General features: G+C 37.1%; 1 protein-coding gene across 1 annotated transcript in view; it reads left to right on the plus strand.

The window, feature by feature from the left end:
- The window catches only part of birc6 (baculoviral IAP repeat containing 6), a 229007-nt gene that overhangs the window by 8282 nt on the left and 206049 nt on the right, over positions 1-14676 (plus strand). Inside the window, exons 2-3 of the mRNA XM_052011344.1 lie at positions 9716-9897; positions 14218-14355. Coding sequence (XP_051867304.1) covers positions 9716-9897; positions 14218-14355 — 320 coding nt within the window. The remainder of the gene's footprint in view (positions 1-9715; positions 9898-14217; positions 14356-14676) is intronic.

A 14676-nucleotide genomic window follows, 5' to 3' on the forward strand; every position in this document is an offset into this window, starting at 1 on the left:
CAGGTGATGGATGCACCATCATTGGCTTACTCTCTATTTATAAGATATGCCTTGCACAAATAAACTAGTTGCCATTTTTTAATGACTTATCATTTACTGCAGAAATTTTGGATTGGTCAGTTAGTTGTCATTAATTATAATGCTGTTTTAAAAAAAATTGCACTGACAGTCCTCATTCGTTGGTGGAAATTCCATATGCTGCTAATATCTAGGGTCAATATTATCTACCTTGAGGAAATGGTTTTCCTAATCAGCTGAAAGAAAACCTGTTGTTTTTTATAATAAAAAATCTTATTTTATACAATAATGTAGACAATAATTATCAAATAGTAGTGGGAGAAGGAAGAAATATTTTAACAAATTGACAATTTACCGTGTTTAGTGAAGCTGCACCATAAATGTAATTGGAAAGACAATTTGGACAGCAACTTAAGAAATTATGAATGGCTTTGGGCAAAGGGCAGACAAATGAGACCTGAGCCAGGTAGCTGTGCGTTACCACAGTGGTAATTGAAATAGACTTGTTCACTGTAGTTGTTTCTATCCTGAATGTATCTCTTGGACTGTTAGCACAAGATATATAATGGATGTGCTTAAAAAAAAGTTGTCTTTTTGTCATGTCTTAACATATGGGGAAAAAAGACATTTGATTGAATTGTAGGATTGAAAAGTGAATTTGTTACTCTGTAAATGTTACTATTCCTGAGCAGCTGCTTGGGAGGGTCTTGCTTTGAATGGAATTAACAAAATAAAGTAATATGTTTTCTAAAGAAGACATTCTACAATTTTTTGGAAGATTGTATTTAACTGAGTTCTATTTTCAGACTGGGAAGGTGACTTCAGAAAATCATTTTTACTGTGGATGTGAATAAGATATTAAAATGATGTGAAGACATTGAGCCTTCAATGATATGATGCTTTATATGACACTGACATATTTTAGTAGCCTTCATGACTTTGCAAGCTCCATATGGCTTATGTTGTTATATTGTAGGAAAATGTGACAATCTGATTGGGATCTTGCTAAACACGTAGCTTATTTAATTTTGGGATGTTGTTAGGAATAAGTGTTGATCAGGACACTGGGGACAACTCCATTCTGTTTCAAAAGTGCCATGGCATGTTCATCTCTCTGAGACAGCCAAGGAGTCCTCAATTTATTCTCTTGCCAAAAACCACCTTTGACAATACAGTACTTGCTCAGCACTCTAGTGAAATATGAATCTATATTCTGCTCAAGTCTTTGGGACAACCTTACAGCAAAAGTGCAGTCCTGAGAATAGACCGACACCTGCATGCATTTGTATGATGTTGTTAATAAATGATCCCGAGGTGCTTGTGCAGAGAGGCACACTGAGCAGTAGAGAATTAGCTCGTTGAAAATAGCTTTTAAACAGTCTTGAATATGCTGAGGTGTACTAGAAAACTGAAGCCAACAAAGTTGTAAGCCCTGTCACTGAAGTAAGAATGGAGCTGAGAAAGATACACATTGTAAACCACTGTTGGATGGTTATGGGGTATGATTGAGGGATGCTGGATCAAAATCCATGAGGAATTTGTAAATTTGAAGGAGTTAGTTTGGAGAGAATCCTTGGAAATTGAAGATTTGTGATTAATAAAAAAAAAAGTTATGCAGAAAATTGGAATTTGTGTGAGGAATTTTTTTAGGAAGACATTTGAGAAACTTCAGTATATTCTTTGACTTAAAGAGTGCAAAGACTGTTGCAGGGAATGAAGTGAGATGTTTTACTGTAAGTGAAATTTAGTTCAGGTTTGAAATTTTCTCCAACCTGGTGTAGACTTGTCAAGCAGATCTCCCATTTTGCACTGTCTTGTTGGACTCCATGGATGTCCAATAACATAGTACCGCAGCACTAATGATACAACCAGTGTGGCAGCAGATTCCATTTGCTGGCTTAAGCATGTGCAAGAGCTGGAGTTTGGTTCTTGCATGGGGAAACATTGATAGGCCCCGGCAAAATTGTTTGTCCCTCAGTGAAAGAGACAGGAAATTTAAAAAAAAATTATTTCTTGCAGCATAATCTGTCTTTTAAGGTTTTTAACCTCCGTTCGGAACTCAGTAAGTTTCTTGGCCTGATCAGTTTTCTTAAAAAAAAGCCATCAACACTCATTAAGCAGCAATCATGTTGTTTATGCTATTTCAAGTAATTTGATAATATATTGCTGCAATGATCTTAAAGTAAACTTTAAACTGCTCTTCGTTGCCTTTCTTACCATTCCCACTTCTGATCTTTGTGTAAACTTTTTCTTGGCAAATAATTGTGTGCTAATGGTTATGTAATTTTTTTTAATACCTTTTGCACTTGCTTTCAAAAAGGTTGTCCCTCCAATCTCTTGTGGATTTTTCATATTTAAAAGAAAATCAAGTCCCTGGAGATGTAAATGCCTTCACAGATGTATCATGATACAGTTGCAACCATCTTATCACTCATTTAAAACTGATCGTTGGATAAGTTACCTTCAACAGGGACAAGCAACTTATCACACTGAGATAAAAGTCCTAATGATTTTGAATTGCTTGTTGGCTATATTCTGAAGGTCAAATTTTTTTGGAATCATGTCTGAAAGCCAAGCTATGAAATTGTGCTTAACCTATGCTGTTAAACACCAGCGATTCTTTCGGGTAAAGTACCAAAAATCATTCAATATATAGAAAATTGAGTGGTAATCTTCATGGGTCAATTGAATATGCCTTTATGAAATTTGGTTGCAAAAGTAAGAGATAGGATATCTTTATTAGTCACATGTACATCGAAACACATAGTGACATGCATCTTTTGTGTAGAGTGTTCTGGGGAGCAGCCCATAAGTGTTACCAGGCTTCTGGCGCAACATAGCATGCCCACAACTTTCTAATCTATATGTCTTTGGATGTGGGAGGAAACGGAGCACCTGGAGGAAACCCATGCAGACACGGGGAGAACGTACAAACTCCTTACAGACAGTGGCCGGAGTTGAACCCAGGACACTGGCGCTGTAAAGTGTTATGCTAACTGCTACACCACTGTGCCTGCCTGTTTGTTGGAGATGTTTGAGCCATTGACTGAATGAACTTGAGATGTCTACTAGATAAAGAACATATTTTGCAGCATTGTACCTGTGTATTGACCACTTCATTGAAGTCTGAGAAAAGATTCCCCCTTGTGCTTTTAAGTAGCCTCACTTGATGTTAATATGAACACCTGTAAACTGACTAAGACGACAAGGAAGCATTACTTGCATAAAATAACTGCCTAAATAATACTGTCTGTGTAATGGGCTTACATTTTACATATGTATGAAGGACCTGTTGAGGTGTTGGCTTTGCTCAAACAATAGTGGTCTTTTTTTCTGAGTAGGTTAGTCACAGTTTTGAGCCCCACTTTAGAGACTTGGCAGAAAGTCAAAGTTGATGTAGTGTAAGACTGAGGCAGAGATGTGCTATTGGATAAGGTAAAACCTTGGCAAAGGACTAATTGGTTATGGTATGAGAGGATGGCTGGCACAGTTAGAACTGCATGCCAGTAGCAATGCTAATGAAATGAAGAGTTATTTTTAAAAGGAAGTATTGTATTTGGAGCATATAGTTTCTGATCATCTAAAGTCAATCACTGTCTATCTGAGCTAGTCCTATTTGCATGCATTTGGCCCATGCCCCTCTAAACCTTTTCTATCCATGTACTTATCCAAATGTCTTTTAAATGTTGTAATTGTACCTGCCTCTACAGCTTCCTTTGGCAGCTCATTCCATATAGCCACTGCCCTTTGTGTATAAAGAAAAGAAGTTGCCCCCTCGAGTCCCTTTTAAATCTTTCCCCATGTCCTCTAGTTTTAGACTCCTATGCCCTAGAAAATTGTGACCATCCACCTTGTCTACACCCCTCATGATTTTGTCATACCTCAATGAGGTCACCCTTCAGCCTCCTATGATCCCTGGAAAAGAGTCCTAGCCTCTCCATATAACTCAAGCCTTCCAGTCCCAGTAACATCCTTAGGAATCTTTTCTCCATCCTTTCCAGCTCAATGACATCCTTCCTATCACTGGGCGACCAGTTGAGAGGCAAGAGGATCATATGTCTAAAGTATTATCCAACTGTGTACAGTTAAATTTGATATATTTTTGTATAAAATTTGACTTCTTAATTAACAACTTCTTGGAAAGGCTTCTGAATGCCTATCTTCAGAGCTTATGTGATTTGTAAAGTTTAAAACTTTGCAGGAAGTTAGAGAAATGATGTAGAATGTTTCCCTGATAAAATGTTCGGTTTTGTGTCCAAATTTTGCCCTAGTTCTCTTAGCCTTATGTTGTTATGATATTTTTGTTTCCATGTATTATAACCCAAAAAAGCACATGTTCTCACGATGTAGTAATAAAGCTTGAAAATCATTTGTTGATTATACCCTTGTTTACGATTGAGCTTTATGGACTGTTACAACTACCAGACTGTGAACATTGGCATCTTTTAAATTATACATGGGGCGGGGAAGGGTGTGTGTGAGGAGGGTGTGGATGTATGCAAACAGCAGTGTAGTTACATGAACATGTTTAGTTGCATCAGTGAAACTATTTCATAAGATGATCTAACTTTCATTTTCATATTCAGCCTCCTAGCTCCATTCCTATGTGACTTTCAGTACCAGGATATATGTTAGCCATTAGAAAGAAAATATCCACAAACCAGATACTGAAATCTTTAAAAGATTTGAAACACTCAATGGGAATGTTTACAGAATCTGCATTTTCTAACTGTGGTAAAATTAACAATGGCATGTTTTCAGGTTTTTGGGTAAGGTTCATAGCCAAGAGTATGCTATTCAGCCCCTGGAGCCTTTTCAGTCAATCAGTCTGATCATGGGAGATCTTTACTTCAGAGGGTGGGCCTTCTGTGATTTGTGATGCATTTTTCTGACTCACTAAGACCTTTGTCAGCATATTACTTGCACATTAAGGCAGAAGTTCATGGATTTAAATCCTAGTCGCTGCTGAGTTTGTGGATTCATTGAATTTCGTAGCACTGAAAGGGACCATTTGGCCTAGTGTATCAGCATTGGCTCTTAGAAAGAAAAAGTGAGACTATTCACGGGTTCTTGGATTTTCTTTTTGCTCCTCCAGTGGTATTCAGGTGGGCACTTGTTGCAAATGATTAGCTTCTGTCAATCACATCGACCCAGCCTCCAACCACCAAGGTTCTCTTAAAGTGAACAAAAACTTTATTGGACCAGCCATTTAAGTACTATGTCCACACAAGCAGTTCAGAAGCTGAAATTTGAAAGCTTTTCCACCACCTCCCGAGGCTTTGTTGGAACTGCATTCATCCAATGTTCAAAAAGTTCTGCACCATCCAGGGTTGAGCACAATTGTGTGTTGCCTTAATATTTAATCCCTTCACCCCCATTGTGCAGCAGTTGCAGCATTTACAAAATAACTAAATGTTGGTCTTCCTAGCAACACCCACATTCTGTAAATGAATTGTAAAGAAAGTTTATTCATTGCCATTCATTGTTCTGAATCCATTGAAACCTTTACCAAACAGACTTCAAACTCAGTTTAAATATTCTGTACCCACAATCTTTTGAAATAGAAGATTGAAGATGTTTTTGTTTAAAGTTTCTAATTTACTCAAATAATCCATTTTATTAATTTTAAGATCGTACCTGCCAAGTTCCCCAGCAAAGAAAATAGTTCCTACCATTTCATCCTTTACATTTCTAACTTAAGCCATCTTAAAAAAAAGTGGAAATAAAGATCAAGTTTATGCCACCCTTTAATCCCTGGTATTCTGGTGAATCTTCTTATGTACTTTCCTGATAAGGCTTGTGTATTTTTACTGAAATCACTGCCCAAAGCCTTTCTAAAAGGGATTTGATCCGATGAATCTACATTCTTCTAATTCTCTATCCTTGGACCTTTATTCTCTTCTGCAACCCTTCCTCTTCCCTACAATGCTTATTGGTCACTTCATCTGTCCAGTTGAATGTATGTTTATAATCTGGTAATGAAACCTGTGGTTTGACCCCACTAATTCTTATTCCATGTAACTGAAGAGAGGAACTCCATGGAAGAATGCTGTGGTTCAGAAGTGGCATGAGAGTTCTTAAAGCCCAGATTAGTCAAATCATATGGTTAAAAACCTTGTATTTGATTATAGCTTTTGTAGCTTGGTTGAATGCTGAGTCTGTGTTCTTTGTAGATGTATAGTAGTGAATGAGTGTGACAGCATCATTACCAACATAATTGCTATATTTTAGGTTTTGTTTTTAAAAGGTGTTAACCATTTGTTTTCAGTTGAAATTTGACTTTGTCTTTGTATCTTTAATGCTTTCATTTTGTTCCTATTCCTGTGTGTGTGAATATGTCTGCAGTATGCATTTTTTTTAGTAAAACTATTTGGGGAGTCACATGATTTTAAGAGGCAACAAATGAATCAAATTATTCAGTATATTTAAGACTGAGGTCTAAAGATTTTTGGATATTAAGGGAATTGAGGGATATCATTTCCAAACTGATCTTTTCATAAATATTTTAAATCATTTTGCAGGGATAAAGAATGTGGCTCTGGGTAGAAGTTCAATCATGATCTCCTTGAAATGGTGGTGCAGGCATGAGGAGCTGAATTGCGTACTCCTGTTTCTATTTCTTATGTTCTTATTTATCCATTTGGTTGGGGGGGGAGGGGAGGAAATTAATGATTTTGTGTTCAGGATTTGCACTGATTTTTCAGTGACCTTAAAGATGGTTTATGATTTTGTGGAGGTCCAAATTGCGGATTCCAAATGAAACTCGACCAAAGTGAAATGACTTAAAAAGAATGGTGATTGAGTGGATGGTGCTTTTCGTATCTTCGGCATCATGGATGCCAACCTCCAGCCCAATTCAGTTCACTATATATGATATTAAGAAGAGGTTGAGTAATCTGGGCCCTGAAAATCAGCGCATCAACTCCTTAGTCAGCTAGTTCTACTCTTCCCTATAAACTTGCAAGTTCTCTTCTTTAAACTACTTGCTTCCCTTTTGAATCCTACAATTGAATCTGCCTCCCCAGCAGCACATTCCAGAATCTGATGACAAGTTATGTCTCTATATCATAATATAATTTTTCACGATTTTTCCAATTAGTTTCATTCGTTGTTTCTAGTTCTTGGCTTCTTGACCAGTAAGAATTGTTTTTCTCTATCCACTCTATTTATTATATATGATTTCAGATACCTCTATCAGATTCCCTTGGAATCTTCTTTGCTCCATGTAAATAACTTCAGCCACCACATACCTAAAGTGCCTCATCCTTGGAATCACTTTGGTAAATCACTTTTGAATCCTCTAAAGCCTTCAGATCTTTCCTAGAGTATGGCATCTATTAAGGTTCATTATTTCCTTACTCTTCTATTCCTTACTCTTCTATTATTCCTCTGTTTGAGGCCTAGGATCTTGTATGCTTTTTTTTTCCTCACTACTTCCCCAACCTGAACTATAAGTGAACTATGCTGATATACCCTAGATCCTTTCATTATTGTGCACCCTTTTAGAATTCTGCTCTTTATTTTGCCTCTTCTCATTCCTGCCAAAATATAACATTTCACATTTTTAGCATTAAATTTCATCTTTCTATCCAGCTATTCCACCCAACCTTTCTATATTTCCTAAAGGTCTGTTACTAATCTCTTCACTATAAGACCATGAGACATAGAAGCAGACTTAGGTCATTCGGCCCATCAAGTTTGCTCCGCCATTCGATCATGGCTGATTTATTTGTCCTCATGGATGATTTACCATGCATCCAAGTTATTAGTATATTTTAAGAAAAGCTGTGTTCCCATTGCAGACCTGTGGGGAACTCCTTCCCTCCAGTTTGGAAAACAGCCTTTCACTTCTGTTATTTCTTGTAACTTGACCAATTTTCAAATCCATGCTGCTGTAGCTCCTTTTATTTCATGTGCTTCAATCTGGATGACACACCTAATATGTTGCACCATAAACTGCCACATAAGCCAAATTTCCCTCATTGATAATACTTGTTACTTTATCAAAAGATTGCAAAGATATCTAGAAAAGAAGATCACACCTGTTCTGTAGTGTAGAAGATCTTGTGACCTCCTTTAACAAGCTGCTCAAGTAAAGCTGAGATTTGCAGCCACAAACCAGTGAGAAAAGTAGCCTCAGTTATGCCCTAACCACAAAAAGCAGAACAAAGCAAACCTGGCCAAGTGGCCACCCTCAACATTCTGCCAGATTTCAGCAAAGTAATTGAGTGAAGCATCTATGGAAGGTTAAGGAGTCAATTTAGCCTTCCTTGAGTCACGTCTAAGGAATAAGGCAATTGTTGGAGACAAGGCATTCCTGTTCTCGGCATATTTTGGCAGGATCCTTAATGTAATCGTGTATAACTGCTTCAGTGCTGACCTTCTGCCAATATAAAGCCACAGGTGGGCTGGTTGCTGACTTTTACTGTTTCAGCTCCAGTCTTAGCCTGTAGTCTGTGGCAAGATTTGGACCATACTTATGCTTTTTTTGACAAAGCACTGATAATTTTTCATCCTCTCTAAATACCATACACTGACTGTCTCCAACTAGGAAATGACTACTCACCTTTTAACAATACCATCATTATTAAGTCCCCATTGGCAGCAACATAAAAGTTGACATTTGCAAAATCATATTGAATTTTAGATCGATAAATATTCCCATAGAAAGGACCAGGTTAGCAAACAAAAATTGAGAAAACCATTCTCTCTAATTCCCTTGCCAGGAATTTCGAACCTTGTACCACCTGGGGAAGTCATGAGTACAAAGGCTGTGGAGTGCTTAGGGACAAATATGAAAATTTTGCACCCTGGTCTCTTCATAGATGTATCATTGTCTAACAAGTATGATGCAAGTTGATGGTGGCTTAAAGTTGCTGAACAGGGGCCTGGACCACTGATCCAGAAACATGAGTTCAAATTGTATAATGTGGAAACTATAAAACCACTAGATTGTTGTAAAGAAATATTTGGTTTATTAATTTCTTTGAAGGAAAAAAATCTACAGTCTGTTTTAGACCACAGCATTTTAGTTGGGTCTCATCTTTGAAATGGCTGATGAAGACCTATAATTCAAGTGGAATTTGGGAAGGGCATTGAATTTGGGAAGGCCTTCTCACAGACATCTACTTCCCATGAATGAAAGAATTAAAAAAACCTCTCTCTCTCTGACAATAACAACTGCAAAACCGTTGCATCTCTTTTCGCCAAATCTGCATTTTTGAGTGTGGACACTTTCATTAGTTTTGTTAATTTTACATTACCTGTGCAACTATAACTAAAAAGCCTCCCATTTTTTCTTTTTACACAGAGTAGATATTATGTGCAACTGTCCGAATTATGAAGGCCAGCAGTTTAGAATCAGTTGCAATATTAAAAGAAAAATTTGTTAGCTTGTGATATGTAGAATTGAGAAGAATCCAGTTTTGCAACCTGTGAAAATGTATAGACTGAGATTTGTATGAGTTTATAGAAGTTTCATGTTGGAAAGGTGTATCCAAAGAGTGGGAGTCAGTGAAGTGGAGAGTTAGTAGAATGAATAGGCTTTTCATGTTTTCTGGTGTCTTAGAATGGCTAACATAATTCTGAGTAACATTGAGTAGCAATTTATGGATCAGAAACCACTGAGAATTTTACTATTAGATTGTAAAAGGGGACACTTCATAGATATTAAAATTGCTTTTCTTTTTCTTTCCAGCCAAGCCAGGAGGTCAGGTGCGGTGTCAGTACTTTCCAGCTGTGGATAAAGTTGTCTTTGTGGATGATTATGCAGTTGGGTGTAGAAAAGACTTGAATGGCATCTTGCTACTTGATACAGCCCTACAGACCCCTGTCTCAAAGCAGGATGATGTGGTCCAGCTTGAATTGCCAGTTACAGAGGTAAGGAGGTTTGTTCTTTGTTTGGGTGGGTTCTCACTTCCTTAAAATGGCTTACTTTATCTTTGTTATAAAAACAAAGAATTGGAAACGTTCAGCAGGTCTGGAAAGAGAAACAATTAATGTTTCAAAACTGGAGACTCTTGGAAAGCTACTGAACCTAAAACATTAACCATTTCTTTTCCCACAGATGCTGCTGACCTGCTGAATTTTTATATCTTTTTCTATTTTTATTTCATATTTTCCAGCATCTGCAGTTTTTTATGTTTATTTTTGCATTTGTCTTCATATTCTTTCCTTTCTGAAATTTGCTGTGTGTCTCAAGCTTTGTACTTAGGTAAAGAATTTGATTGCATAACAGTTGAAGGCTGATGAATTATTACCCTCTATATCACTGATGGTAAACACTTATTTCACTGCCGTCCATGGCTTTCTTGCTGGAACTGAGGACTAATATGTTTGTACAGCAACCAAATGCCCTGGAGTGATTCAAGGGCCTTCTTTTTGCATCCATGGATTTTTGCTCATCGCAGACCAGTCCACAATAACCACCTAAGTGGATCAAATTAAATGAATAATAACACCCTTGGAATCTGGGGAAAAAATATGATTTGGTAAAATTTTAAATTCAGGTTAAGAATCGTGGTTGACAGGTGAATGTGAGGAGAAGTAGGTCTTAATTGTGTTACAGGCCTGGGATGTAACCTTTTTTTTGTAGTTTTCTTAATGGTTTATCCCATTGAAAACTATCTTTTTTGCAAACTGATCAGTGCATTGGTCCATGAAGTGATTACAGCCAGATTTTAAAATATTTCCTCATTCTTCCCACCGATTACACCACCCTTTTCATCCCATACTTGTTCTCGCAAAACTCTGTGGAGAAGCTTCTCAATATTCTACCACTGTGAACTGTAACCTTTGTTAGCATTTTCTTTCATGCTGATAAGCAGTTTACCACACATTTGATAATTGATGAGTTGTCACAATAAAATCATTCACATTCAAGTATCAAGAGAAAATTTACCAATAGTATATGGGAAAATTCATGGCTGTGAACCTTTTTGTTCTTTTGCAGCAAGTTTTAAAAAAAACAAGGGCAAATTGCCCGTTGCTTAAGCAAGAGTTTTAGACTAAGGTTTTGTTAAACTATGACGTGTTCTGAAAATTTTCATCTTAAAATTGTCTAAATTACATAACTGAATTATGGATGGTTGATTATCAGTCTTGATGTTGGTATAAATAACATTAATGTAATGTTATTAATAATAAATTAATTACATTGTTTTATCCTAATGTCATTGTCCATAAAATCCAGTAGTAAATTGTTAATAAAGTTGGCAATTGACTCATGTACTGTTTTACCTGTACCTCACAGTACTTGTGTATATGACAATAAACTGGACTACTGTACAATAATTTTTCCCCCTTTCTGTGTTTCCACCCCTACATGGCAATTCTTCTAGCATTCAGTAATAAGATATATAGTAACCTTTGAATGACTGCAAAATTGAATACTAAAGGATTCCTATTTCCTTGGACCACTAGATTGAAACCCAGGAGTTATTTTTTCTGATCAAAATGCCAACAACTATAGATACTGGAAATCTTAAATGTAAACAGAGTGGTAGAAATATTTGGTGGATCAGGCAGCATCTGTGGAGAGATGAACTAAGTTGATGTTTTATGTTGAATACCTATCCTGCCGAGTTTTTCCAGCATTTCTAAATTTTATCCATCTGTTTAAATCCAAGGTAATGTGATGGTGACACAATCTCAGTCATGTTCCTGTGTTTATCATGGAATTTTTTTTCCCATCATTGGGTATTTGCCATTAGTAATCCAATCATGAATGAATTTTGCTCCCTGATAGGTTTGGAAGTATTGTGTGACTTCACTAGATATTAGTGATAGGCCATAGTTAACTATCTCTGTGCACTATTATTTTCTTACAGAGAATCACTAAAAACCATTTTGATTATTGAGATTAAAATACCAGGGAACTTTATTTTGCACTTAATCGGCAAACATTACTTTCAATTTGTGGATGCGTCAAGTGACCTATCGCATAATAATTTCTCCCTGATATGTGCATATGGTTTCAGTAGAAGAGGTGTGGGGTTGCAACTTGCTTTGCTCATTTGAAGTCATTAGGCTGTTTTATGTTGCACCGCATCATAAAATATACTCTTGCAGTAAGAGGTTTACCAACTCTTTCAAATGCTTATTACACTTTCAAACTGACTACTTCCTTTGGTGCAGTACTGAGAGGGTGCTTCACTGTCAAGAATAGTGTTTTTCAAAAGAGATGTTAAAACTGAGACCTCGTCTGATTTCTCTGGTAGCGATAAAGTAACTCAAGAATAATTATACTGTGGTGGCTGGTCATATTTATTCTTCACCCGTGATCAATAAAGTTGATTATCTCGTTATCCTACTGTTTGTCAAGCTGTGCAAATTTTGCCTTTTGTACAAAAGTGACTTCTAGTATTTCATTTACTATAAGGCCCTTTGAGCCATTCCAAGTTTATGAAAGGTGCTATTAAAATGCAGTTTCTTTTTCCTCTGAGCTGCTCATTAACATTCTTTCTTCTGTCTGCCTTTATTTGCCAAATGTATATAACAGCGAATACTGCTCTTTTCTTACAGTATGAATACTGCACCATGTTCTGTAGAACATGGGTAATGTTGTGGTTGAAAGTATGAGTATGAACCTCATTGATTTGGGAGGAGAGGTTGGAAAGTAAATCTCATCAGACATATGATAAGTGAAAATTTATCACCTTCAGCTGAGCAAGTAATGGGTCCTGCATCTAATCTATTTTCCATTCATAATTATTCAAATTTTAAAAGTTCTGCCAAATCCATGATTTGCATATGGATTTTATGCCTGAGAGTTTTTTTTTTAAAAAGCTTTTTGTAGTTTATCTAACATTTGAAGCGAATATTAGTTATCTGAATTAAATTGCATACCAGGACTTTGGGATGCATACAAATTTAAATCTGACAGATTTTGAAGGGACACTTCAAACATATGCATGTTATTTGCATATGCCCTTAATTTGTTATTGAATAATGTGGGAAGGAGCGGAGGCAGCACTTATTCCTGTCCATCCTCAGGTGGTAGTTTCTCTGATCATCTGGATACAAGTTATTTATATTGAGGCATAAATTACAGAACAATGTGAGTCTAGGGGAAGATGAAACCAGCACTACTACTTTAGAAATTTTACTACCTCTCAAGTCATTGTTGGATTTGCTTTTCATTAAAAGTTAAGGTTACAAACTCTTCAGTATCATAATTAATCCTTGATAGCCAACAAGTATCACTCTTCATTCTTGCTCTCGTGTTGCAAACTAATGCCAGTGGGAACTCTTTGATATTGTTAAGTGCACATTTTGGACTGATGGGGAAAACACTGACGGTGCATGCCATTGCATTACTAGAGTTGTACAGCGTGGAAACAGGCCCTTTGGCCCAACTCATCCATGCTGACATGGTGCCCACCAAGCTAGTCCTATTTGGCCCAGATCCCTCTACGTATCCCTCTAAACCCCAACTATTCATGTAGCTTATCCAAATGTCTTTTAAATGTTGTTATTGTCAACCACTTCCTCTGGTAGATTCATTCCAGATGTGCACCACCCTCTGCGTGAAGAAGTTGCCCCTCAGGTCCCTTTTAATTCTTTCACCTCTCACCCTAATCCTACACCCTCTAGTTTTTAGGTCCCCTTCCCTGGGGGGGATAAAGACTGCACATTCACCCTATCTATACCCCTCATGATTTTATACTCTTCTATAAGGTCACCCCTCAATCTCCTACATTCCAAGGAATAAATTCCTAGCCTGTCCAACCTCTGTGTATAACTCACACCCTTGAGTCCTGAGAGCATCCACGTAAATCTTCTCTGAACTCTTTACAGTTTAATGATGTCTTACCTATAACAGGGCGACCAAAACTGTACACAATACTGCCAAGTGTGTTCTCAGCAAACTGCAACATAACGTCCCAACTCCCAAACTCAATACCCTGACTAATGAAGGGCAGTGTGCCAAACGCTTTCTTCACCACCCTGTCTATCTGTGACACTGCTTTCAGCGAACTATGTACTTGTACTCCTAGGTCCCTCTGTTCCACAACACTCCCCAGGGTCCGACCATTCACTATAACTGGTGTATGTTTTTAGTCAGTTGTTTATACCAGGAGGTGCTGCAGTATTTTTCCTATAATTTTTGTAGCTTATTTTGTCTAAAACATTTTTAAAGAATCCAAAAGAAGTTTACGGTTATTTATGAATGCATGTACTGTGTTTTTACATATACAGGCCCAGCAATTGCTCTCTGCTTGTCTGGAGAAGGTAGAAGTCTCATATATAGAAGGATATGATCAGTTTATCACACAGTTGAAAGATGGACTGCAAAATACCTCGCATGAGACAGCAGCAAATCACAAAGTCGCAAAGGTAAGTAGAAACTTCAATAAATTCTCTGAAGATGTTGTTGTGGCATAATCTTATTTATGAGAGTACATTTTTAATGGTGGGTCTTCCTTTCCTGCATTCTTCAATTCAATGATTTAGTCAAGCCTTTGGTTTGCTCCCCCTAATCTGATGAGGGGGGAACAAACTAACCCACCCTCCCCTCTTGTTCCTCTCTCCTATTATCATCTCACACCCCCATTGTCTTAAACATAAGACTACAAGTTATAGGAACAGAATTAGGCTATTCAGCCCATTGAGTCTGCTCTGCCATTCAATCATAGCTGATTTTTAAAAACTATTCAA

Source organism: Pristis pectinata, chromosome 3 (assembly GCF_009764475.1).
Source record: "Pristis pectinata isolate sPriPec2 chromosome 3, sPriPec2.1.pri, whole genome shotgun sequence".
Classification (NCBI taxonomy): Eukaryota; Metazoa; Chordata; class Chondrichthyes; order Rhinopristiformes; family Pristidae; genus Pristis; species Pristis pectinata.